Here is a 25713-nt window from a genome sequence, read left to right as displayed (position 1 = left end):
AACGACTGAGCCCTGAAGGCTCCCACCCTGAAAGGCTGTGTGTCCATTAAGATTCAATCCATTGGCTACAATAGAAAGTCCAATTAACAGTATCTTAAAGAACATAGACAACTGGAAATAAGTCTTCTCAGGCTACTAGGCAGTCCGTGATATTTATAGAGATCCTGTCCCCTTTCCTCTCTGCTCTGCCATCCCAAACACATGGCTTCCATGTCCACATTTGCCTCAGAGGCGGAATATGGCTGCCGTAGCTCCTAGCAATTCATCTGTTTCAGGCAGAAAGAAGGAGAAAGTGGAAAAGGGTGTAAGAGCTCTCCTGGAAGTGCTACCCAATGACTCTTGCTTCCACAACATGGAGAGAAGAAGAGATACAGGCTCTGGAGGCAAACTGCTGGGTGAGAATCCTGCCTCCACCATTCATAATTATGCAGCTTTGGGAAGTCAATTCACCTGGGCTAGTTGATTAATCTCTGCCATAAATTGACCTTCCAAAAATGAGAAGAATAATAGCTCTTCCATCTACATTCGTGTGAGTAATAAGTGAGATAACATGCGTAGAATATTTCCTGCTCAAAGTAAATATTCCTTAATGGGTTCATGTGATCATGTTTCTTTTAATGAGCCAACGTTTAAGGGAGGCCAGAATACAGAGTTTATAGATTCTGTGTTTTCTATACAGCAGTGTTTTCTATAGAAGAGAATGGTGTAAAAACCTCTCGACCAGGAGTCCTATCTCTGGTGTTACAACGCGGTCAGTGTGGCACCTGAGATAATTCAACCACTCTGAAGATGACTGTAGGCATCTGTTAAAAAGAAATAAAAACACCTCCCCAGATTTCTTCTCTAGGATATTGTGAGGATCCAATGACTTGATGTTTGTAAAAGTATGTGTGTACTGTATGGTATTACATAAAGTAGACTATTTTCTTAATTGTCATAAGATTTCTTCCCATTCTAACACCACAGATGCTTTCTTCTTCTGATGTTATACAATTTACATTTTTATAATTTAGTAAACTTTTCCTAAATATAACATTTTTATTGGGGAAAAATGAAAAATACTGAAATATATACAGAAAAAAAATAAAAATTATCCATAATCCCACTAATGTAACATGTTTCCTCACATATTTTTTCTTTCTATGTATGCGTGCGTGCATGCATGGTGTGTGTGTGTGTGTGTGTACACAAGCATTCACATATATACAAATGTATATTTCATTCTACAAAGACAATTTTTTAAGTTGAGGTATAATTGACATATTATGTTAATTTCAGGTATACGATATAGTGATTTAATATTTGCATGTATTGAGAAGTGATCACCACAATAAGTTTAGTTGACATCCGTCACCATACATAGTTATAATTTTTTTCTTGTGTTGAGAATTTTTACAATTTACTCTCTTAGCAACTTTCAATTACGCAATATGGCATTGTTAACAATAGTCACCATGCTGCACATTTTATCCCCATGACTCATTTGGTTTATAATTAGAAGTTTGTACCTTTTGACTTCCTTCACACATGTCGTCCACCCCCAACCCCTGCCTCTGGCAACCACTAATCTGTTCTCTGTATCTTTGAACTTAGTTTTTTTGTGTGTGTATTTTTTTGGGTTTGAATTTTTTTTTTTATTCTACATACAAGTGAGATCATATGGTATTTGTCTTTTTCCCTCTGACTTCATTTAGCATAATGTCAGGGTGCAAGGACAAGTTTTAACTCACCTTTCCCCTTGATTTTTTTATCATCAGCATATCCCCGTGTCATTAAATAGTCCTTAAGAGTTGCAAAACATTCCCAATCATAAATGTGTAATAATTTTATTTTTATCCTGTGGGAATTTCAGTTGCTTTCAGTTTTTGTTATTATAAATAAGTCTGCAATGAACATTCTCATGGTTGTAAATATTTCTGCCGATTGTTTATTCAGAATTATTAGAAGCAAAATAACTAAATCCTGGGAAATGAATATTTGTAAAACCTGTGCTATATTTTGACATACTGATCACTAGAAATCCTGATCAATTTTTATGTCAATGCATTAGGAATGTGTTGTTAATAAATTTTCATACACAACATTTTAGGAAGGAAATCATATTCTGCCCAAACTCTTTTTTTTTGTATATGTAGCTTTGGGCCACTGTCTTCCATGTATCTCCTTTCATTTCCTTTTCTTACTTGGAGTGCTTCCAAGCTCTCCTGTCCTTAGTCCATTAGTGTAGTTTGGAATAGGAGATAGATAATCTTGTCATTTAGTTCTTACGTTTGCAGACTAAGAGGGGCCACAGGTAGATTTCATGTAGAGTCCCCTGCGAACCATTCCCTAGTGAAGAAACAACCCCACACAAAGACACTGGAGATTGAATTTCATACCATGATTGGGTGGCACTTTAAGGATACTACCCTCAGAGAAGGGCTGAGTATATTTTGCATGCAGGGAAGAAAGTAGACTGAATTTAATTACCAGAGAGGTGGACTGTGATGTCATTTGTCCCCATGGTAGATCTGTACTTCCCCTGGAAGTTGAGGCCATGGGACTGGTTTTTGCCAATAAAGTGTTGGTGGAAGTGATGGTTTCTTCACTGGCAACCGTTACCCAGGGAAACAAACCATGTGTTCCCTTTTATTTTTTTATTTTATTTTTTTAAGTTTATTTATTTATTTTGAGAGAGACAGACAGTGCGAGTAGGGGGGAGCAGAGAGAAGGAGAGAGAGAGAGAATCCCAGCATGGGGCTCAAACCCATGAAACTGTGAGATCATGACCTGCGTCAAAACCAAGAGGTGGAGGTTTAACTGACTGAGCCCCCAGGTGCCCCCATGTGTTCCCTTTTAAAAAGTGGTACTTTCTAAGGTCTGCCATTTTGCACCCCCATCTCCGCATGTGCCATAGCATATTCTCTGTCTTCTTCAGCAATTATTCCTATTTGTTCTCACTCCTGCTCACTCAGAGAAGTGCCCCTTTCTTTTGAAAGTGAATATTGAAGACAATTTCTAATATCTTCCCCAACTGGCCTTCTTCACACCTCCCATTTTTCTCTATAATGCAATTCTTCACCTAGGACGCCCATGAAGATTTTTATGATCTCAATTACTTTGGGCCATATCCCCAATTGTTACAGAGTTTGTAGGATTTGTTTCTTAAAGACTGTGTGGCTGTAATGTGTTTTGAAATGATATTTTCAAAAATAATTATATAGTAATATTGAATTTGAGGGATTGAAATTCCAATATGTAAAAGTCCATATTCCACAAGTGTTAACACATATTTGTGTGACCACCACCACAATCTATATACAGAACAGTTCCACCCCCCACCCCCAAAATCTCTCCTGTCCTATATTTGTAATCACACCCTCCTTATGCTGGTAACCACTGATCTGTTCTCTGTCACTATACTTTTGTCATTTAGAAAATGAGAATCATTGGAATCATAGTATATAAACTTTGAGACTGGATTCTTTCACTCAAAATAATACCTCTGAGTTTCATCTAAGTTGCTGCATATATTAATAGTTGGTTCCTTTTTATTGCTGAGTAGTATTCCATTATAAAGATATACCAGAGTTTATTTATCAATTCACCCACTGAAAGCCATTTGAATTGTTTCCAGTATTTTGGCACTATGAAGAATTCGATAAACACTCATGTACAGGTTTTTTTTTTTATCATGAATGGGTATTGAATTTTGTCAAATGCTTTTCTGTATCAATCCTTCAAACTATTTGTATGGTAGATTGCATTGATTGGTTTCCAAATATTGAACCAGTCTTGCAATCTCAGGATAAACCTCACTTAGTTCCAGTGATTTTTTTTTTACATATTACTAAATTCATTTTGCTAATACTTTCTGGATAATTTTTACATCTACAGTTTTCTCCTGCTTTTCTTTTTTGGGTACCATCTTTTTCTAGTGTTGGTGTCAGAATAACACTGATCTCATGAAATGCACTGTGAAGCATTCTCTCCTCTTCGATTTTCTGGAAAAGATTATGCAGAATTGGTGCTATTTCTTTAAATGCTAAATGTAATTTGCCAGTGAAACAATATGAGACTAGACATTTCTTTTTCAAAAGGTTTTACACACAAATTTAATACCTTTAATAGTTCCAGGACTGCTCAGTCCTGTTTTTTCTTGGGTGAGTTTGAGTAGTTTTTGGATTTAAAATTTTGGTCCATTTTGTCTAAGTTGTCAAATTTATGTGCATGAAGTTTTTTTTAGTGTTCTCTTATTATCTTTTTAATGTCTCCTAGATCTGTAGAGGTATTCTCTGTTTGTCACTCCATCATCCATTATGGTCAGATGTAGAATGTTTTCCCACTTTCCTCATTGCCCTGTATGATTTCCAGAAGAAAAAGTAGAAATACTTACAGCTAAGTTTCTTCTACATTCTTAGTAAAAGAGAATATGAGAAAAACTTCTCTCAGATTTCCAGTGCCTCTTCTCCAATCCAGGTCCAAGAATTTGGATTTTCAATGAGAGTAGCATGTTAGGAAAGGAAACAGAGGTTGCTGGCAACAATTGTGTTTCTCCAGGACTGAAACAGTCATTACAACTAGTAATAAAGGAGATTGTTTAATTCATGTACAAATATTCCTTGTGGTTTTCAGAAGTGATTTGGAAGCAGAAATCTAAAGAAGAATGGAGAAGTGTTCCAAATTATTATAATTTTAATTTTAAAATTTAATTTTAATAGAGAAATTTATACCCCAAATTGGTAAAGTAGGACTTATATAATATTTTGGGAAACACATAGAATTAATTTCCAATTAAAATGTGTTACATAGGTAAATTTTATATAAGTGGGGGAGAGGAAAGTTGGTAACAGAGTGTTCATATTTACTTAAAAGATTTAAAAATTTAATACCACATTAAATTTTAATCATTTTAAGAACACTTAATTTTATTTTTTTTTCAATATATGAAGTTTATTGTCAAATTGGTTTCCATACAACACCCAGTGCTCATCCCAAAAGGTGCCCTCCTCAATACCCATCACCCACCCTCCCCTCCCTCCCACCCCCCATCAACCCTCAGTTTGTTCTCAGTTTTTAAGAGTCTCTTATGCTTTGGCTCTCTCCCACTCTAACCTCTTTTTTTTTTTTCCTTCCCCTCCCCCATGGGTTTCTGTTAGTTTCTCAGGATCCACATAAGAGTGAAACCATATGGTATCTTTCTTTCTCTGTATGGCTTATTGCACTTAGCATCACACTCTCCAGTTCCATCCACGTTGCTACAAAAGGCCATATTTCATTCTTTCTCATTGCCACATAGTACTCCATTGTGTATATAAACCACGATTTCTTTATCCATTCATCAGTTGATGGACATTTAGGCTCTTTCCATAATTTGGCTATTGTTGAGAGTGCTGCTGTAAACATTGGGGTACAAGTGCCCCTATGCATCAGTACTCCTGTATCCCTTGGGTAAATTCCTAGCAGTGCTATTGCTGGGTCATAGGGTAGGTCTATTTTTAATTTTTTGAGGAACCTCCCCACTGTTTTCCAGAGTGGCTGCACCAATTTGCATTCCCATCAACAGTGCAAGAGGGTTCCCGTTTCTCCACATCCTCTCCAGCATCTATAGTCTTCTGATTTGTTCATTTTGGCCACTCTGACTGGCGTGAGGTGGAATCTGAGTGTGGTTTTGATTTGTATTTCCCTGATGAGGAGCGACGTTGAGCATCTTTTCATGTGCCTGTTGGCCATCTGGATGTCTTCTTTAGAGAAGTGTCTATTCATGTTTTCTGCCCATTTCTTCACTGGGTTATTTGTTTGTCGGGTGTGGAGTTTGGTGAGCTCTTTATAGATTTTGGATACTAGTCCTTTGTCCGATATGTCATTTGCAAATATCTTTTCCCATTCCGTTGGTTGCCTTTTAGTTTTGTTGGTTGTTTCCTTTGCTGTGCAGAAGCTTTTTATCTTCATAAGGTCCCAGTAGTTCATTTTTGCTTTTAATTCCCTTGCCTTTGGGGATGTGTCGAGTAAGAGATTGCTACGGCTGAGGTCAGAGAGGTCTTTTCCTGCTTTCTCCTCTAGGGTTTTGATGGTTTCCTGTCTCACATTCAGGTCCTTTATCCATTTTGAGTTTATTTTTGTGAATGGTTTGAGCAAGTGGTCTAGTTTCAATCTTCTGCATGTTGCTGTCCAGTTCTCCCAGCACCATTTGTTAAAAAGACTGTCTTTTTTCCATTGCATATTCTTTCCTGCTTTGTCAAAGATGAGTTGGCTATACGTTTGTGGGTCTAGTTCTGGAGTTTCTATTCTATTCCATTGGTCTATGTGTCTGTTTTTGTGCCAATACCATGCTGTCTTGATGATTACAGCTTTGTAGTCGAGGCTAAAGTCTGGGATTGTGATGCCTCCTGCTTTGGTCTTCTTCAAAATTACTTTGGCTATTCGGGGCCTTTTGTGGTTCCATATGAATTTTAGGAGTGCTTGTTCTAGTTTCGAGAAGAATGCTGGTGCAATTTTGATTGGGATTGCATTGAATGTGTAGATAGCTTTGGGTAGTATTGACATTTTAACAATATTTATTCTTCCAATCCATGAGCACAGAATGTTTTTCCATTTCTTTATGTCTTCTTCAATTTCCTTCATAAGCTTTCTATAGTTTTCAGCATACAGATCTTTTATATCTTTGGTTAGATTTATTCCTAGGTATTTTATGCTTCTTGGTGCAATTGTGAATGAGATCAGTTTCTTTATTTGTCTTTCTGTTGCTTCATTATTAGTGTATAAGAATGCAACTGATTTCTGTACATTGATTTTGTATCCTGCAACTTTGCTAAATTCATGTATCAGTTCTAACAGACTTCTGGTGGAGTCCAACGGATTTTCCATGTATAATATCATGTCATCTGCAAAAAGTGAAAGCTTAACTTCATCTTTGCCAATTTTGATGCCTTTGATCTCCTTTTGTTGTCTGATTGCTGATGCTAGAACTTCCAACACTATGTTAAACAACAGCGGTCAGAGTGGACATCCCTGTCGTGTTCCTGATCTCAGGGAAAAAGCTCTCAGTTTTTCCCCATTGAGGATGATGTTACCTGTGGGCTTTTCATAAATGGCTTTTATGATGTTTAAGTATGTTCCTTCTATCCCGACTTTCTCGAGGGTTTTTATTAAGAAAGGTTGCTGAATTTTGTCAAAGGCCTTTTCTGCATCGATTGACAGGATCATATGGTTCTTTTCTTTTATTAATATGATGTATCACGTTGATTGATTTGCGAATGTTGAACCAGCCCTGCATCCCAGGAATGAATCCCACTTAATCATGGTGAATAATTCTTTTTATATGCTGTTGAATTCGATTTGCTAGTATCTTATTGAGAATTTTTGCACCCATATTCATCAGGGATATTGGCCTGTAGTTCTCTTTTTTTACTGGGTCTCTGTCTGGTTTAGGAATCAAAGTAATACCGGCTTCATAGAATGAGTCTGGAAGTTTTCCTTCCCTTTCTATTTTTTGGAATAGCTTGAGAAGGATAGGTAATATCTCTGCTTTAAACGTCTGGTAGAACTCCCCTGGGAAGCCATCTGGCCCTGGACTCTTATTTGTTGGGAGATTTTTGATGACTGATTCAATTTCTTCACTGGTTATGGGTCTGTTCAAGCTTTCTATTTCCTCCTGATTGAGTTTTGGAAGTGTGTGAGTGTTTAGGAATTTGTCCATTTCTTCCAGGTTGTCCAGTTTGTTGGCATATAATTTTTCATAGTATTCTCTGGTAATTGCTTGTATCTCTGAGGGATTTGTTGTAATAATTCCATTTTCATTCATGATCTTATCTATTTGGGTCATCTCCCTTTTCTTTTTGAGAAGCCTGGCTAGAGGTTTATCAATTTTGTTTATTTTTTCAAAAAACCAACTCTTGGTTTCGTTGATCTGCTCTACAGTTTTTTTAGATTCTATATTGTTTATTTCTGCTCTGATCTTTATTATTTCTCTTCTTCTGCTGGGTTTAGGCTGTCTTTGCTGTTCTGCTTCTGTTTCCTTCAGGTGTGCTGTTAGATTTTGTATTTGGGATTTTTCTTGTTTCTGGAGATAGGCCTGGATTGCAATGTATTTTCCTCTCAGGACTGCCTTCGCTGCATCCCAAAGCGTTTGGATTGTTGTATTTTCATTTTCGTGTGTTTCCATATATTTTTTAATTTCTTCTCTAATTGCCTGGTTGACCCATTCATTCTTTAGTAGGGTGTTCTTTAACCTCCGTGCTTTTGGAGGTTTTCCAGACTTTTTCCTGTGGTTGATTTCAAGCTTCATAGCATTGTGGTCTGAAAGTATGCATGGTATGATTTCAATTCTTGTAAACTTATGAAGGGCTGTTTTGTGACCCAGTATATGATCTATCTTGGAGAATGTTCCATGTGCACTCGAGAAGAAAGTATATTGTGTTGCTTTGGGATGCAGAGTTCTAAATATATCTGTCAAGTCCATCTGATCCAATGTATCATTCAGGGCCCTTGTTTCTTTATTGACCGTGTGTCTAGATGATCTATCCGTTTCTGTAAGTGGAGTGTTAAAGTCCCCTGCAATTACCACATTCTTATCAATAAGGTTGCTTATGTTTGAGAGTAATTGTTTTATATATTTGGGGGCTCCTGTATTCGGCACATTGACATTTATAATTGTTAGCTCTTCCTGATGGATAGACCCTGTGACTATTGTATAATGCCCTTCTTCATCTCTTGTTACAGCCTTTAATTTAAAGTCTAGTTTGTCTGATATAAGTATGGCTACTCCAGCTTTCTTTTGACTTCCAGTGGCGTGATAAATAGTTCTCCATCCCCTCATTCTCAATCTAAAGGTGTCCTCAGGTCTAAAATGAGTCTCTTGTAGACAGCAAATAGATGGGTCTTGTTTTTTTATCCATTCTGAAACCCTATGTCTTTTGGTTGGCGCATTTAGTCCATTTACATTCAGTGTTATAGAAAGATATGGGTTTAGAGTCATTGTGATGTCTGTAAGTTTCATGATTGTAGCGATGTCTCTTTGTCTCGCAGGATCCCCCTTAGGATCTCTTGTAGGGCTGGTTTAGTGGTGATGAATTCCTTTAGTTTTTGTTTGTTTGGGAAGACCTTTATCTCTCCTTCTATTCTAAATGACAGACTTTCTGGATAAAGGATTCTTGGCTGCATATTTTTTCTGTTCAACACATTGAAGATCTCCTGCCATTCCTTTCTGGCCTGCCAAGTTTCAGTAGAGAGATCGGTCACGAGTCTTATAGGTCTCCCTTTATATGTTAGAGCATGTTTATCTCTAGCTGCTTTCAGAATTTTCTCTTTATCCTTGTATTTTGCCAGTTTCACTATGATATGTCGTGCAAAAGATCGATTCAAGTTACGTCTGAAGGGAGTTCTCTGTGCCTCTTGGATTTCAATGCCTTTTTCCTTCCCCAGATCCGGGAAGTTCTCAGCTATTATTTCTTCAAGTACACCTTCAGCACCTTTCCCTCTCTCTTCCTCCTCTGGAATACCAATTATGCGTATATTATTTCTCTTTAGTGCATCACTTAGTTCTCTAATTTTCCCCTCATACTCCTGGATTTTTTTTATCTCTGTTTTTCTCAGCATCTTCTTTTTCCATAATTTTATCTTCTAGTTCACCTATTCTCTCCTCTGCCTCTTCAATCCGAGCCGTAGTTGTCTCCATTTTATTTTGCAACTCTGTTGATAGCATTTTTTAGCTCCTCCTGGCTGTTCCTTAGTCCCTTAATCTCTGTAGCAAGAGATTCTCTGCTGTCCTTTATACTGTTTTCAAACCCAGAGATTAATTTTATGACTATTATTCTAAATTCACTTTCTGTTATATTGTTTAAATCATTTTTGATCAGTTCGTTAACTGTTGTTATTTCCTGGACGTTTTTCTGAGGGGAATTCTTCCGTTTCATCATTTTGGATAGTCCCTGGAGTGGTGCGGAACTGCGGGGCACTTCCCCTGTGCTGTCTTGAATAACTTGCGTTGGTGGGCGGGCTGCAGTCCGACCTGATGTCTGCCCCCAGCCCACCGCTGGGGCCACAGTCAGACTGGTGTGTGCCTTCTCTTCCCCTCTCCTAGGGGCGGGATTCACTGTGGGGTGGCATGGCCCGTCCGGGCTACTTGCACACTGCCAGGCTTGTGGTGCTGGGGATCTGGCGTATTAGCTGGGGTGGGTAGGCAAGGTGCACGGGGGCGGGAGGGGCAGGCTCAGCTAGCTTCTCCTTAGGTGATCCACTTCAGGAGGGGCCCTGTGGCAGCAGGAGGGAGTCAGACCCACTGCCGGAGGGGTGTCTCCGCAGAAGCACAGCGTTGGGTGTTTGAGCGGAGTGAGCAAGTTCCCTGGCAGGGACTGGTTCCCTTTGGGATTTTGGCTGGGGGATGGGCGAGGGAGATGGCGCTGGTGAGCACCTTTGTTCCCCGCCAAACTGAGCTCTGTCGTCCCGGGGCTCAGCAACTCTCCCTCCCTTTGTCCTCCAGCCTTCCCGCTTTCCAAGCAGAGCTGTTAACTTATGACCTCCCAGATGCTAAGTTCTGCTTGCTGTCAGAACACACTCCGTCTAGCCCCTCCGCTTTTGCAAGCCAGACTCGGGGGCTCTGCTTGGCCGGCAGGCCACCCCTCCGCCCTGGCTCCCTCCTGCCAGTCCGTGGAGCGCGCACCGCCTCGCCGCCCTTCCTACCCTCTTCTGTGGGCCTCTCATCTGCGCTTGGCTCCAGAGACTGGGTTCTGCTAGTATTCTGGCGGTTTTCTGGGTTATTTAGGCAGGTGTAGGTGGAATCTAAGTGATCAGCAGGACGCGCGGTGAGCCCAGCATCCTCCTACGCCGTCATCTTCCCAGGATCCCCCCCACTTAATTTTAAATAAAGACATAAAGCACTGTATCCACCACAAGTTATAAAATATTTCAGTTCTCTATTATTGCCATAAACAAAATATTTATAAATGTAGAAATTAGTAGAAAGGTATTTTTTAAGCTGATAATGTTTTCACTTTTTATCCAGCTAAAGGCCATTTAGTATGTCATTTATTGCTAAGTCTTTCTAAATTTGCCCATCATTTCCTGTTATAATCGTTTGTCAAATTCTATAAATTTTTAAAAGCTGGCCCAGAATGTCATTTATCAATGAATGTAAAGTACTCATTCAGAGGATTATTTGTTCTCATGTTTTTCCTCTTATAAAGGAGAAAACTAACCTAATAAATCCTGAGTAAAGTTACACTTTCTTAAATCCCCCCCCAAAAGTTTACTATCTTTTGTGAATGCATCATTTTAGTCTATCCATTTGTGTAACTTAATATTTGTGGGTATCTCTACCTCAATCAATTTTTATGTGAGTTTACTGGCAAGAAATATTCTCAGATTTTGTCTGAAAAAAATGTCTTTACTGTATTTTCATTTTTAAAGGATACTTTCACTGCCTTGTAGAATGCTAAGTTGGCAGTGTTTTCTTACAGCAAGTTAAATATAGCATGCCATTATTATCTGGATTTCACCACTTTGATCATTTCTCCTTGGAAGAGATGTGTTTTGTCTTCTAGATGCTTTTAATAATTTCTTTTGGTCTTTAATTTTAAATAGTTTGACTATAATGTACCTGGCTGTGCTTGGGTTTTACAGAGATTCTCGAATCTTTGGCTTGATTACTTGCACTAATTTTGGAAAATTCTCCATGAGTATCTCTTCATTTGCTACTTATTCCCCAATTCTTTCCCTCTTCTCCTTCTGGGGCCCCAATTACACATATGCAAGAACTTCTCACCATTTGTTATATATATCTTGCTCTCTTTTGTATTTTTCACCTTTTTCTTTTTAATTTTTTTTTAACGTTTATTTATTTTTGAGACAGAGACAGAGCATGAACAGGGGAGGAGCAGAGAGAGAGGGAGACACAGAATCGGAAGCAGGCTCCAGGCTCTGAGCTGTCAGCACAGAGCCCAACGCGGGGCTCGAACTCACAAACCACGAGATCATGACCTGAGCGGAAGTCGGACGCTTAACCAACGAAGCCACCCAGGCGCCCCATACCTTTTTCTTTTTAATGTGTCAGTTCATTGATCCTCTGCTCTAATTACTGTTAAACTCATCTGATGAGATCTAATTTTTACCAACTCTTGGACCTCGATTGGACTGTGTTTATAGGTCCCAGTCTTCTGGCAGAATTTTCTTTTTATCTATTTTCTTAAACCTATTCATTACAATTATGTAAAAGACTGTCTAAAAACTCTGATATATAGATCAACCAAGGATCTGTTTGTATTCTTTTTGCTTTTGTATTGGCCATTTTGTCCTGTTTCCTGGAACGTCTGATAATTTTGATCGAATGCCAGTCATTGTGAATGATGAATTATAAGGGCTCTGGATACTATCCTCCTTGAAAGAAGCTGGGTGTTTTGTTTATTTGTTTCCTAGGAGATAGTCAAAGGAGCTGTGAATCACTTTGATCCAATCAGGGACTGAGATGATTGAACTCCAAGAGATCTTTGGAAATGTCTGAATCCAGTGTTTCTGTCTCTCCAAACACTGTGAAACTGTTTAAACTTAGTTTCCACCTTCTGCATTGTTGCATATATTCCCACCCTGTGCAGCTTATCAAATACACTGAAGAAAAAAGAATTGCAGAATATTCGGCTCACTTCCTTGTAATTCCCTTTAATCCAAGATCTTGATTTCTAAAGTCTTAGCTTCTTTGATCATATGGAACCCAGACTCTTGCCCAGCTCTGATGCCCAGCTTTGTGAGCATCAAAAGTTCTGAGACTTTTCTCTGTCTAGCGTCTCACCTGTGCTACCTACCTACTAGAAAATGACTTGAGAGGATCACCAATAAAGAATGTCATATTTGCATCAATGCATTGCTCTTCTTTCCAGGACATTATCCTATTAATCTTTAACAGCTTTAGTTCTTCTCTGACGCCTCCAACAGCTTGGAGAGGGGAACTGTTAAATTTTAATACATTTTACTATCTTTTTTGGTCATTATTCTTGTCAAGAGAAGGGAGTCAATCTGATATAAACTACTCTGGCATAGCTAGAAGTGGAAATTTCTTTACAAAATGTTTGCATTCTTCTCTATATATTCTTACCGAATATATTTTCCCCTTGTCATGTTTCACTTACTATTTCAGATGAAAGAGACTTTACTATTATCATTACTTTATAAAATTTAGTTCTTGAATTTCTTTCCATTTATTTATACCTATACCATTTATACATTCTGTTTCTTTTTGGCCTGTAACTTCAATCTCATAATCCAAATTCTCTCTGTAAAGTCCGTGTCTAAAATAGTATCCCCTGCAGTTCTCTTGATTAAATGGCTTATTTCTAACAGTACACAAAAGGAACTCTGATTTAAAAAAAAAAAAAAAAAAAAATGGCCTGCATACCTTTTGTTCGTTCCAGAATAAATTCTTTTCCTTTCATCATTTGTTTTATTCTCAAAAGAATTTCAAGCTCCCTTGCCTGAATATCCATCCTTGCTTGTTTTTATAATACATTTTGCTTGAAGAGAATCTGAAACTCAAACTTCTCTGGGATGCCATAAATATTCTATTTCTATAAAATTTATATTCAAATAGCTGCTTCTTTATTATGTCATTCATGTAAGTAGTATTCTCAGTGAGAGAGATGACAAACAAATAATTACACGGATGCAGTCTTCATCCAAAGAATGCGAAGATCATGAATATTACTAATAACATAGTCTCTTTCATGCCAGTAACAAGGTCTTTAAAAAAAACTACTTAGTATAGTATTGTTCTAGATAAAGTTATTATAAGGTTTGAGGTCCTATTTTGTAGGGGGAGAAAAATCTTATGAATGAATACTAAGGCTGCCTGCCACACAGGAGTCTTAAAAAATAAGTATAAAAAAATAAATCGGATATCACCAGAAAAATTTACCATAACAGCGGGGACTTTCCCACATCAAATTTCCTCCAGTTGTTTCTGAAAGCACCACAGAGCTTTGTCACATATGCTCCACAACAGATCTCACATGTGGTTATTCTGGCCTAAACTAAACTCCTGGTGAAGGCACCCTTTCCCTTTCTCTTCTGGTAGGAGCTCTGAGATCACCATTTGGCAGAAGAAGCTACACTATGGAAAATGGCCATTGCTAACGCTTAACCAGCCTAGGTGACAGACCCTTCCCTTAACTAAGGGATGCAGCTAAGTTCAGACTGCAGCAGATGACGAAAGTATACTGTCTTTTCTTTGATGTGTGGCCCCCAATTGAAGGGTGTCTTACAAATGCTACTAGAGGTGGTTACTCTTACAGTTTAGTCTCAACTTGTTTTCAGGGTCCATTTGGGTGCTCCCAGCCAAAGTGAATAGAGTCAGGGTCAAATTATTCTAACCCCAGGAATGCTCTGAACATAACTGTGCCTAGGAGTATAGGTCACTTAAGACAAGTTAAGAAAGAATGATTTTTACCCTTCTTCAAGTCTAAGGTCCTATGATTGGCTCCTCTTGCTCAAGAATAACTAAAGAAGAAATGTCTCCTTCACAGGAAAGTCCTGCCCTTGACCACAGGAGGGTGGCCTTGCATCATGACCCCATCAGCACAATGACACCAAACATAACCCAGTGTCACTCCAGGTCTGTGCATCGCATGCAAAAACAAAACTAACCCCCACAAACTACTTAAGGAAGAGCCTATGCAGCTTCACAAGTTCACGCAAGAGTTTTGTCAGCAGCAGGCTCTCCATTCATAATCTTAGAAACCCTCCAAAAAAAATCACAAAGCCAAGTCTCAGAGGCATGGCCTGGGCTTGAGGACATGGTACATTTTGCATCACCAGACAGAGCATTCTGCAACAATGTCCTCCCACCTGCAGATCCACCCACAGATGCTTGATTTACATTTGTATAACTCAATTATCCATTCAAGAGGGTTTTGAGAAATAATAGTATGGCTCAGAAATAAGCTGAGCCTCTATTTTAGCAGAAATGTTTGCTACGTTTTAAAAAGTTTTTCCAGCTTCCACTGATCGAGGTTTCAAAAAGCATTAGAGTTGCACTGACAACCAGTGTTCTCAATGACACAAGAAGCAGAGTGGTCAGTGGGGTATAGGGCCAGCTAGCTCCTCTGGAGGTGGGAAAACTTGTGTTCTTGCCTTAGCCTTCGATTAACTGTTATTTAAATAATGACTTCATTAGTTATTATATACTAGTACTTATTAAAAAATGCAGTAAGACCTGACGATGTCTGGCAGTGAGGCAGAATGGCAGTTTAGTTGACCATGCAATGATACTAAAAGCTACCCAAAAAGAAAAGACACAGAAGTGTCCCTTTTAATAATTAAAATTCTTCTTCATTAGGTAGCTGGGTGGTCTGAACTCGCTCTGAAAGCTTCATAATTGGAAGGATAGATGGAATGGCGATACTTCAGCTGCCAGAAATTTACATCTGATAGATTGAGTGGTGGGAATGGGAATTTGTTTTTAGGGTAGATATCATCGTTTTGCAAGGTGTCACTTTAATGAGCATTTCAAAGTCAAGAACCTAATCATTTCCCTTTGGATATCTCTGGGCATGGCTGGAGAAACCAGCTGCAAATGCTTCATGCTGAGACACTAAGTATTCTGTTTAATAATGTTAAAGACTGGGGCGCCTGGGTGGCTCAGCTGGTTAAGCGTCTGATGTCGGCTCAGGTCATGATCTTGCGGTTTGTGAATTCAAGTCCCGGGTCGGGCTCTGTGTTGACAGCTCGGAGCCTGGAGCCTGCTTCAGATTCTGTGTCTCCCTCTCTCTCTGCCCCTCCCTTACTCACTCTCTCTCTCTTTCTCTCTCAAAAACAAACATTAAAAAAATTAAAAATAACAATAATAATGTTAAAGACTGTGCTGTGGAAAGTAGCTCATCTCTAATGAAGGATGTTTTAACTCCAAATTGAATGTCAGTTCCATAGCCTAAGAAGGAAAAAATGTTGGGGGAGCACAAAGCCTGGATGAGGAAGGCAAAAGGGGAGGGTAGGAGTCAAGGACAGGAATGCTGGGGGTATACCTGCTCTTCCTCGGCCTGGACCCTCTGCACTGGTGCTTGGAATGGCTAATTCTGTCTAATCATTTGGATTTCCATTCAAATGTGACCTCCATAAAGAGGACTTCTCAAACCCTCCTGTTCATGGCAGCCTCCAAGATGGCTTCTCATTGTCACAGCCTTCAAAGAAAGAAAGGAAGTAATTTTCAAGCGCATCACTAAAGAAAAAAACTTACCACAGTTTATTTTTTCCCCTCTTTTGTGTGTAGGAGGATCATTTTTAATCAGTCATTCTTAGAAATTTATGGCTCCAAGCAAAATTTCAAGAAGGAATTCCCATATTGTTTGTTAGGTAAAAATAAACATACTGAACTCTTCCTGCCATCTAAGCGTTATCAACATTGTAACCAAAGAAGCTAGCCACAACTACATCACCAGTTCTGTTTTCAGTTTGCTTGCCAGTGCAGTTTTGTATTATCATGCATGCTATCTGTGAGGGGTAAGTGAGAGGATTCATTTTCAGAAATACCAAATAAAAGCAGTGCTGTCTAGTTAACAATGGGTTTACAACCTTCCCCTCCCCCACCCCACCTCGCCCCACCAAAAATGGAGTTCCAAACCCTTGGACACTTCACTTCCTGGTTCTGGTTCATCTTCCCCTCTCTATTTTACCAGCTTATTGTCACGGGCTTTGCAATGGGCATGTGCCAAAGAACTGAAGTCTGTGTGTCACCTCAAGGAATGTACTTTTTGCCTTCCATGGGCCTAGGCGACTTCCGGGTAAGGCTATAACCGCCATAGTACTCAGCCAATGAGGATTAAGGGGAGGGACTTGCACAGTAGGAGATAAATTGTCTGCTGTGACTGCCCAGATCGTGCCTGTCCATCAGACACCCGCTTGCAAGAACATTGATTAAAGCCTCACTTCAGGTTGGGCCAACTCGGTCCCTCCTTGGATTGGGTCGGTGGGCTTATTTCTCCCACTATCTAGAACCTTTGAGGAATTAGTGATGAATTCCACTTCGCTAAGTGTGCAGTTTAGGCACGAGCCAATATTAACTGCTATTTGTACAAAGCAACATACTAAACTCCTTTTGGAGGGGTTAGAGAAATCAGCATCTAAAGAGCTTTTAATGCAACTGGGAGGGGAGCAAGAAGGAAAGGAAGGGGGCCAAGACATCACTGTTTAATGTGCGTCTACAAAGTCCTGTGATGTGTACTTTGTGTTTTATACTGTTCAGAGATCCTGTTGTGGATGACAGAAGCTGATTCTGGCATATTCAAACAGAAAGGAAATTAATAGTTAACCTACTGACTCTAAGAAATATGGAGAACTGAATTTGGAAAATGGTAAGGAATCAAGGAAATGTAAGCAGAAGAGCCTTGGCTCAGAAATACTCTGATTAAGATTATGCTGCTAAAACCTCTTGCACTAGCACTGAGACTGCTGGACCCTACCCACTGGACACTTACCACCACCCCAGGAAATAATCTTCGTCCCCTGCATAACTTTGTTCTTGTATTCCCCCAGATTCAAAGTTCCAGTTGGGCTTATGTTGGGACAAAGCTAGGTCATATGCTCGCTCCTAGAAGCCAGGTAAGAAATGGAATGTATGCCCCATTTACCATAACAAGGGCAGGCGGAACTCTGCCCCCACCAAGACTGATTCATTTGTGAGTGAGGTTTGAAATGGAAAAAAAAGATTCAGATGCTGGGCACCCAACAAAATGGCAAGAACTCCCTGCTATCTACCACTTTGCTTTCTTAACACCCACATGCACCATTTGTCACTTATGTTAAAATAAACATCTACACATTAAAATAATCCTCCTGCCTGATAACACGGACCCATTATAGGGTAAAAAAATGTGCTCATCTTCCCAAAGGGAAATGGCCCAATGTCTCAATAGTTTCTGCAGTCAATTCCAAATTGAATATTTTATTCTTGGTGGTATTTTATTTCTCCTCTAGTGATGATATAATCTCCTCGCTAACAACACATACACAACAGTGTGGTAGGAAAGAAAGGGAGAAAATTACTTGAAATATATGGCAAAATAAAGAAGTAAATACAAGTAAAGGCAACAATAGTCCCATCTATAACTTTTCACAAGCTGTTTATGATACATGGTATGTGTGACTTTCCTCTTCACCATCTACTTCATTTTCCCTTTTCTTTCAGAGAGCATCTTATTTCGCCAGGGTTTGGCTTTGGGGGCCCTTCCAATATAACGATGTCGTTGTCTTCATTAATTTTTTGCAGCTTGGCAGATGTACAACTTAGGTTCCATCTATACTTTTTCCTGTCCCCATTACATAGTGACAACCTTACATGTCCCTGATAGCCAAAATCAGTGACTCCAACCAGTTCCCCTTCCCCTTGCCTATTTGCCTCTTTGTTCAATAGTACGTAGAACTCCAAGTAGCCAGGTATCGAGTCTCAGCTTTAGTTTTCATAGAACCATTGCAGTCCTGTGGGGGCACTGCTCACGTGGATTCTAAAATATTGAGTGCAACAGAGCCCAGGTATCAGTGGACACCCCCACTTCTACTCTTGGTTCCCAGACCTGTGTGCTTTGTCTAATTGGGAGCAAGTTTGCCTTAAAACACATGTCCGGGCAAAATTAATTTATCAAAAATGTTTTTAAGACATTTATACAGCTAAAATGACACTATTGTTTCTTAGGCTTTGAAATTCCTACATTTTGAAGAATTAAAATTTTGAAAATAAATTCAATATTGCCTTTAGAAAGCTACTTGTTCAATTAATAACACAGGAAATAATAGATGCTGGCAAGGATGTGGAGAAAAGGGAACCTTCTTACACTGTTGGTGGGAATGCAAACTGGTGCAGCCACTCTGCAAAATAGCCTGGAAGTTCCTCAAAAAGTTAAAAATTGAACTACCCTAAGATCCAGCAATTGCACTACTGTGTATTTACCCAAGGATACAAAATACTGATTTGAAGAGGCATATGCATCCCTGTGTTCATAGCAACATTATCAACAATAGCCCAGCTACAGAAAGAGCCCGAATGTCCATCAACTGATTATTGGATAAAGAAAAGGTGGTATATACATACAAGGGAATATTACTCAGCCATTAAAAAGAATGAAATTTTGCCATTGGTAATGATGTGGATGGAGCTAGAGTGTATTATGCTAAGCAAAACAAGTCAATCCGAGAAAGGAAAACACCATATGATTTCACTCATATGTGGAATTTAAGAAACAACACAGACAAACATAGGGGAAGGGAGAAAAAAATAAAGAATGGGAAGCAAACCCAAAGAGAGTCTCAACTACAGAGAACAAACTGAGGGTTGATAGAGGGAGGTGGATGGGGGAGGGCACTTGTTGTGATGAGCACTGGGCGTTATACTTAAGGATGAGTCACTAAATCCTATATCTGAAACCAATTTTACCATATATATCAACTAACTAGAATTTAAGTAAAAACTTGTGGCATACCTAGGATCCAGGAAACGAAACCGAGAGCGTTCCCACACCCCAGAGGTTCTCGGCAGCATGGAGCACCCGCAGCCACAGAACTCTATAAATCATGGAAAAGCAAAATGGACAAATGAATGCTCCTCGCCCAGGAACACATTTACCATCTGACTATCCCCCTCAATGTCCTTCAGCAGCACCCCAAGGACCTGCAGGACATACTGGCTACCCTGACCCCCAGGTTGGCTATCCTGGCCCTCAGGCTGGCTACTCGATTCCACCAGCTGGTTATTCAGGTGCTGGCCCAGTAGGGTTTCCTGTCCAACCCCAGCCTGTGTATAATCAACCAGGTGGACCTGCGGGGGTACCATGGATGCCAGCACCACACCTCCATCAGGCTGTCCACCCGGATTGGAGTGTTTAAGTCAGATAGATCAGATACTGGTTCACCAACAAATTGAGCTTCTGGAAGTCATAACAGGTTTTGAAACTAATAACAAATATGAAATTAAGAACAGCTTTGGACAGAAGATTTACTTTGCAGCAGAGGATACAGACTGCTGTACCCGGAATTGCTGTGGGGTTTCTCGGCCTTTTACCATGAGGATTATTGATAATATGGGCCAAGAAGCTATAACTCTGGAGAGACCGCTAAGGTGTGACAGCTGTTGTTGCCCTTGCTGCCTTCAGGAGATTGAAGTCCACGCTCCTCCTCGTGTACCTGTAGGTTATGTTACTCAGACCCGGCATCCATGCCTGCCAAGGTTTACAATTCAAAATGAGAGGAGAGAGGATGCACTAAAAGTTATTGGTCCATGTGTTGGGTGCAGCTGTTGTGCAGATGTTGACTTTGAGATTAAATCTCTGGATGAAGAAACTACAGTTGGCAAGATTTCCAAGCAGTGGACTGGTTTTGGAGAGAGGCATTTACAGATGCTGGTAGCTTTGGTATCCAGCTCCCTTTAGACCTTGATGTGAAAATGAAAGCCGTAATGCTTGGTGCATGTTTCCTCATTGATTTCACGTTTTTTTGAAAGGAGTGGAAACAAAGAATAAAAAGAAAGAGTGTGGTAGGGGATTAATGAAAGCCTCCTCAGAAAGTGTGAAGTCCGTGTGCTTATTGGGACTATGTCAAGGAAAAACTAATTGGTTTTCTTTTCTTTATTGAAGTGACTTCCGGCATTTGTGAATTCTACTGTGATGCCTGGTATATGCGATGACTTTTCAAATTATAGGGTTTATTTTCCATATCACTTACCTATAAATGTTTTTATGCATCTTGCTTTGTTTTATACATTTTCTTTTTCATTGTGTATTTTAGAGAAAGGACATGTTAAGTTTTACATTTAGTCATGAAATTTCCTGTGGCAAGTTGTTCTGAACTATAATCTGTTTTATTTTCAACTTTTACACCAAATTAAGTCCTTATTACCTTTAAAATATAAATGTGCATTTTATTAAACATAGTTCTGATTTATTTCACATCCTGTGGCCACTCCACATCCATTGTGGCAAAGATGTCATCATCTGCTCAGCAGCCCTGTCACGTTCTTGACTTTCGCCATACTTGTGGCCAACTCAAATCCCTGTGTTTTGTCTGATGTTGTTGTTAATGCGGTATGTGAAAAAAATAACAATTATGTTATTTTGCAAATACTGTATATTCAAATAAGTTAAAAACGAATATAATTTGTTTCTTTTACAATTATGTTAAAATAATACTTAATATTCATATTACCAGAGAAAAATAAAACATGTATTTGTTTTCTGTTCAGCGATCACAGTGTATTAAACTTCTTTTGTAAGCCAAATAAATAAATAAAAACTTGAAATTTAAAAAAAAAAAAAAAAAAACTACTTGTTCAGATTCTCCAAGAATAAAAAGATACATAATCTATTTTAGTCAACCCACTATAACTACAGCATGGGCAGAGCAAGGTGGATACTTTGATATATTAATCATTACGATAATAACTAATGGAAAATATTATTCAAATATTAGCCGATATGTATAAGTGCTACTTAAACTGGAAATTTTTAATTTCAGTTTTTGTATCCTTACCCAATACTGAGTCCTTTTTCATAAAAGTCTAGTATTACATGCTAAGTTTTATAGCCATAGAGATTCCCACTAAAGCTAATTATAAGGAAACATAAATTACGAGGCATGATAAACTAAATTCTGAACGTGCTATAAACATGTGTGCTTGTGATGAATTGTTACATTAATGTCCCTCAATAAATCTCACTTCCTATATCCAACCTTAGGTTGTCCCTTTCCTCACTGACTCTGGAATGTGGTCATGTGACTTGTTTTGACCAATGAGACAACAGCAAACATGATTGAAGCAGAAGCTTGATTTGGGTTTGCACATAGGACTTTCTCCCACTGAAACACAGCCAGTGTCAGATGAAAAAAACCTGAGTAGGCCTCCCTGAAAATGAAAGACCACATGAAAGGAGAAACCCAGCCATTCCACTCACCCTAGCTGAGTCTGGCACCCTGAGGGTCTCTCGGCTACGCGCAACTGTGTGACTAAGTCCAGGTGACTGCAGCACAATTGACTAATCTACCAACAGAACTATGATAAATAGTCATTGTTTTAGATTCCTAAGTTTTGGGGTGTTTTCGTATACAGCATATCTGATAGATGATGCTACAAATATCCTCTGTTATTAATATTGAATCCTGTCTGCACATGAATGAACGGGATGGAGAAAGAATGAATGGGAACAATAAGATTGTCCTGGAAACCTCTAGAAGGGCAAGAAAAATATCCCTTTGAAAAATATAGTGCATGCTTTTCTGAGGATAAATAAAGGGGCACATGTTTGCCTGAGTATGGTAGTAGAGACAATAACCACAGCCTACAACTTTTCCTTCTATCAGAGTCATGATTTAATTAGTAACTATTTGTTGAGCATGTGGTGTGCTCTGGGCTCTTTCCTCGACTTGTCTCACTCAATACCTTTCTCAGTAACTTGGATGAAAATGCGGCAGTAGGCTTATCAAAAGTACACATGGCAAAAGCTTGGAATGGGAAACATTTAATGGTGGAATCATCATTCCAAAATGTCAAGTTGGAATAGTGAGCCAAACCTATCAGTTCAGTAGGAATACAAGTTAAATCCTTAGGTTCAAAGCAGCAGCTTGGTTCAAAATACACAAGCACAGAATTAGAGAATCATATTTAAAACATACCACATTAACAACAACATCAGACAAAACACAGGGATTTGAGTTGGCCACAAGTATGGCAAAAGTCAAGAACGTGACAGGGCTGCTGAGCAGATGATGACATCTTTGCCACGATGGATGTGGAGTGGCCAGAAGGGCAACAACGGTCCCCTGATCTCTGCTTCGGTCAGGCTACAGCCTGTATATGCTGTTTATTTCTAGACCCTTGAGGCAATACATAGAAGAAACATGGACAAAACAGAGGAAGAAAATTTAGGGGAGGAAAGGTCTGAAGACTGTGTCAGATGGCGAACAGTTGAAGCAGGAATCATTGCCCGGAAGGGATAAGGTTTTCAAACATCTGAAGGGCTGTCATGAGGAAGTGATTTGAAATGTATTGTCTATCGCTCCTGATTCCAAATGCCTACTCAGGGTCTGAAAGGAAAACTGTCACCATGGCTTTACCATATGGTTTTCAAGCACAGCTGCTGGCGGGCAGATCTTTATACAGCACATCCTTTCACAGAGAATGTCAAGGGCTGGGGCATCCTTGAAGTCCGACCCTTCCCCTCTGGAAACATGCCCTGGACTAAACATCAAAAACGTCAGAGAAATTTTTCCCTCTATTTCTATTACATTCTAGAATGGCTGCAGGAGGGAGCCTCCAAAATGGAAGCAGCCCGGAGGTACTGGAATGAGACACTTTTCTCTATCTCCTCAGAGGAACATATTGAGAGAACTAAATCTCTCTACAACCCTAAGGACCTTATTTTTTCTTCATACAAATTTACTGAGCATTGACTCTGGGCCAGGCACTGGGCTAAGACTGCTGAGATAAAGCACGCTGTCTTTGTTCCCAAGTCCAGTGGGGTTATAGGCAAATAGACCATGGCAATTAAATTGGATGAAATGCCGTAATCATGGCTATACTCCTAGGTAGATCTTACAGTTCCTGCTTGACACTAGTATTAATAAATTGTTTTGATTCTTCTAAATTTTTCTAAACTTAATTCTAAGTCTTCTGGGGATTAAAAGATGCATACCTATTGAGAAAGATGGTTCCCTTTCTAATTAATTGAGCTTACTATTACCATTATTTATTACTATTAATTACTATTACTATTACTAGTTATTACTATTTATTACTATTAGAGACCGATGGAAGATCTAGATCCTTCCCAAGACCTGAGAATTAATGCAAAACTCTACTCATAGTAATCATGCTAATAATTCCATAACTCTAATAGTAGTTATCATCTAGCCCACTTTCCTGGATTTATATTATAAACAATTTCTAATTCTTTCATCTACCTATAGAAATCTACAGATCCTGGGGCGCCTGGGTGGCTCGGTCGGTTAAGCGTCCGACTTCGGCTCAGGTCATGATCTCACGGTCCGTGGGTTCGAGCCCCGCGTCGGGCTCTGTGCTGACAGCTCAGAGCCTGGAGCCTGTTTCAGATTCCGTGTCTCCTCTCTCTGTGACCCTCCCCTGTTCATGCTCTGTCTCTCTCTGTCTCAAAAATAAATAAACGTTAAAAAAAAAATTTTTTTTTTAAAAAGAAATCTACAGATCCTATCTAGGATGCTCCATCTGATGTGCTCGGGATTCTTAAGCTATGTAAATATCTCTTTGAGTCTAAAGACTTATAAATTGAAAACATCATAAAATATGCAGATGCCTTCCCATTTAATTTTTTCATAATCAATGTTTTCTGTTCCATGATCAGTCCATAGACGCTATGAAACTACTTGCAAGTAATTCTTAATATAAACACTGAAAATTTAACAATTCATGAGTTGTAATCCATAGCAATTTTTCCAGTAGCTTTCCATCTTACAATGTGTAGGCAAATTTTTTCTTAAATAGAGGATCTCAAATACCAAGATTTTAAAATATCAATGAGCTGTTAGACCTAATTCCCTCCAAATTACAACTTAATGCACACACACAAAAATTTCCACTCTCTGACAGCACATGAATGAAGTAATAAGGAAAACTGGAGTACAACCACCAAAGACGGCACAGGAAGCAGACATTTGGGAAAGCAATTCTACTTTAAAAATGGATTTTTAAAAAAAAGCAAGTCATTTAAAATACTTGTCATGCTGAATACGTGATTATGGCTTCAAATAGCTATTTAGTTATACTGCATATCATGGCTATTGAGACTTTACTTCTGCAGCCTATGGAATGTTAAGTTGAAACACAAGACAGTTGGGGCGCCTGGGTGGCTCGGTCGGTTAAGCGTCCGACTTTGGCTCAGGTCATGATCTCACGGTCCGTGAGTTCGAGCCCCGCGTCGGGCTCTGTGCTGACAGCTCAGAGCCTGGAGCCTGCTTCCGATTCTGTGTCTCCCTCTCTCTCTGACCCTACCCCATTCATGCTCTGTCTCTCTCTGTCTCAAAAATAAATAAACGTTAAAAAAAAAAATTAAAAAAAAAAAAAGAAAAAGAAACACAAGACAGTCATTCACTTTTTAAAGAAGATTTGTAGTGAAAGGAAAAAAAGCACTTACCTAAATATGTAAAAAGAAGGAAAAAGGTAGTATAAGGGGTGGGATTTTTTTTCTCTTTAAAATGTCCTCCTAGAGCTACCAAAAAATTTGCATTTGTAAGACGATTGGTACAAATACCTCTGAATTAACAAGAAGAGACATGCCAGGACCACAGGTGAGACCGGGTATATGACACTAACTGGACTTCACTTTCAGTTTCTCTGGCTTCTGCAGGGCAGTCTTCTATAGTTTCTTGGTGAGCCACCTCAGCCTCTTCTCTTTTGTTTGCATTTATTTTTGTCCTAAGGTTTGTCCTGTCCTGCTTCAATGTTCACCAGCAGGCTGGGCTGACAGCCTTGCCATTGCCCCTTTAATTCTTCTTGTCCTGCTCCTCCTGTTGAATTCACCCTCTTTTGTTCCCCATGGTGGTATTTGCGTCTTACCTTTGCTTTTTAAAGACATTTGCATGGTATACATTCTTTCCCATTCTTTGCATCATTTAAAGAGCGATACAAATGTAGCAGCACTCTCAACAACAGCCAAACTATGGAAAGAGCCCAAATGACCATCGAATGATGAATGGGTAAAGATGTGGTGTATATATACAATGGAATATTACTCAGTGATCAAA

At 39.2% G+C, this 25713-nt stretch overlaps 1 protein-coding gene and 1 pseudogene across 3 annotated transcripts in view; one reads left to right on the top strand and one right to left on the bottom strand.

The window, feature by feature from the left end:
* The window catches only part of HECA (HECA ribonucleoprotein granule regulator), a 195770-nt gene that overhangs the window by 18463 nt on the left and 151594 nt on the right, over positions 1 to 25713 (bottom strand). The window contains exons 4-5 of one of the 3 annotated variants that reach the window (XM_078447384.2): positions 19431 to 19512; positions 12527 to 16139 (exon numbers count right to left, since the gene is read on the bottom strand). The exons of 1 other annotated variant lie outside the window; for it this stretch is intronic. In XM_078447384.2, coding sequence (XP_078303510.1) covers positions 16102 to 16139; positions 19431 to 19512 — 120 coding nt within the window. In that variant the 3' untranslated portion in view covers positions 12527 to 16101. Of the gene's footprint in view, positions 1 to 12526; positions 16140 to 19430; positions 19513 to 25713 lie in introns of those variants that run through there. One more of the 3 variants, XM_078447383.2, reaches the window with a different exon arrangement.
* On the top strand, positions 19506 to 20443 carry LOC132677886 (phospholipid scramblase 1 pseudogene; annotated as a pseudogene).

Source organism: Panthera onca, chromosome B2 (assembly GCF_046562875.1).
Source record: "Panthera onca isolate mPanOnc1 chromosome B2, mPanOnc1 haplotype 2, whole genome shotgun sequence".
Classification (NCBI taxonomy): Eukaryota; Metazoa; Chordata; class Mammalia; order Carnivora; family Felidae; genus Panthera; species Panthera onca.
This window is presented reverse-complemented; position numbering and strand designations above follow the sequence as displayed.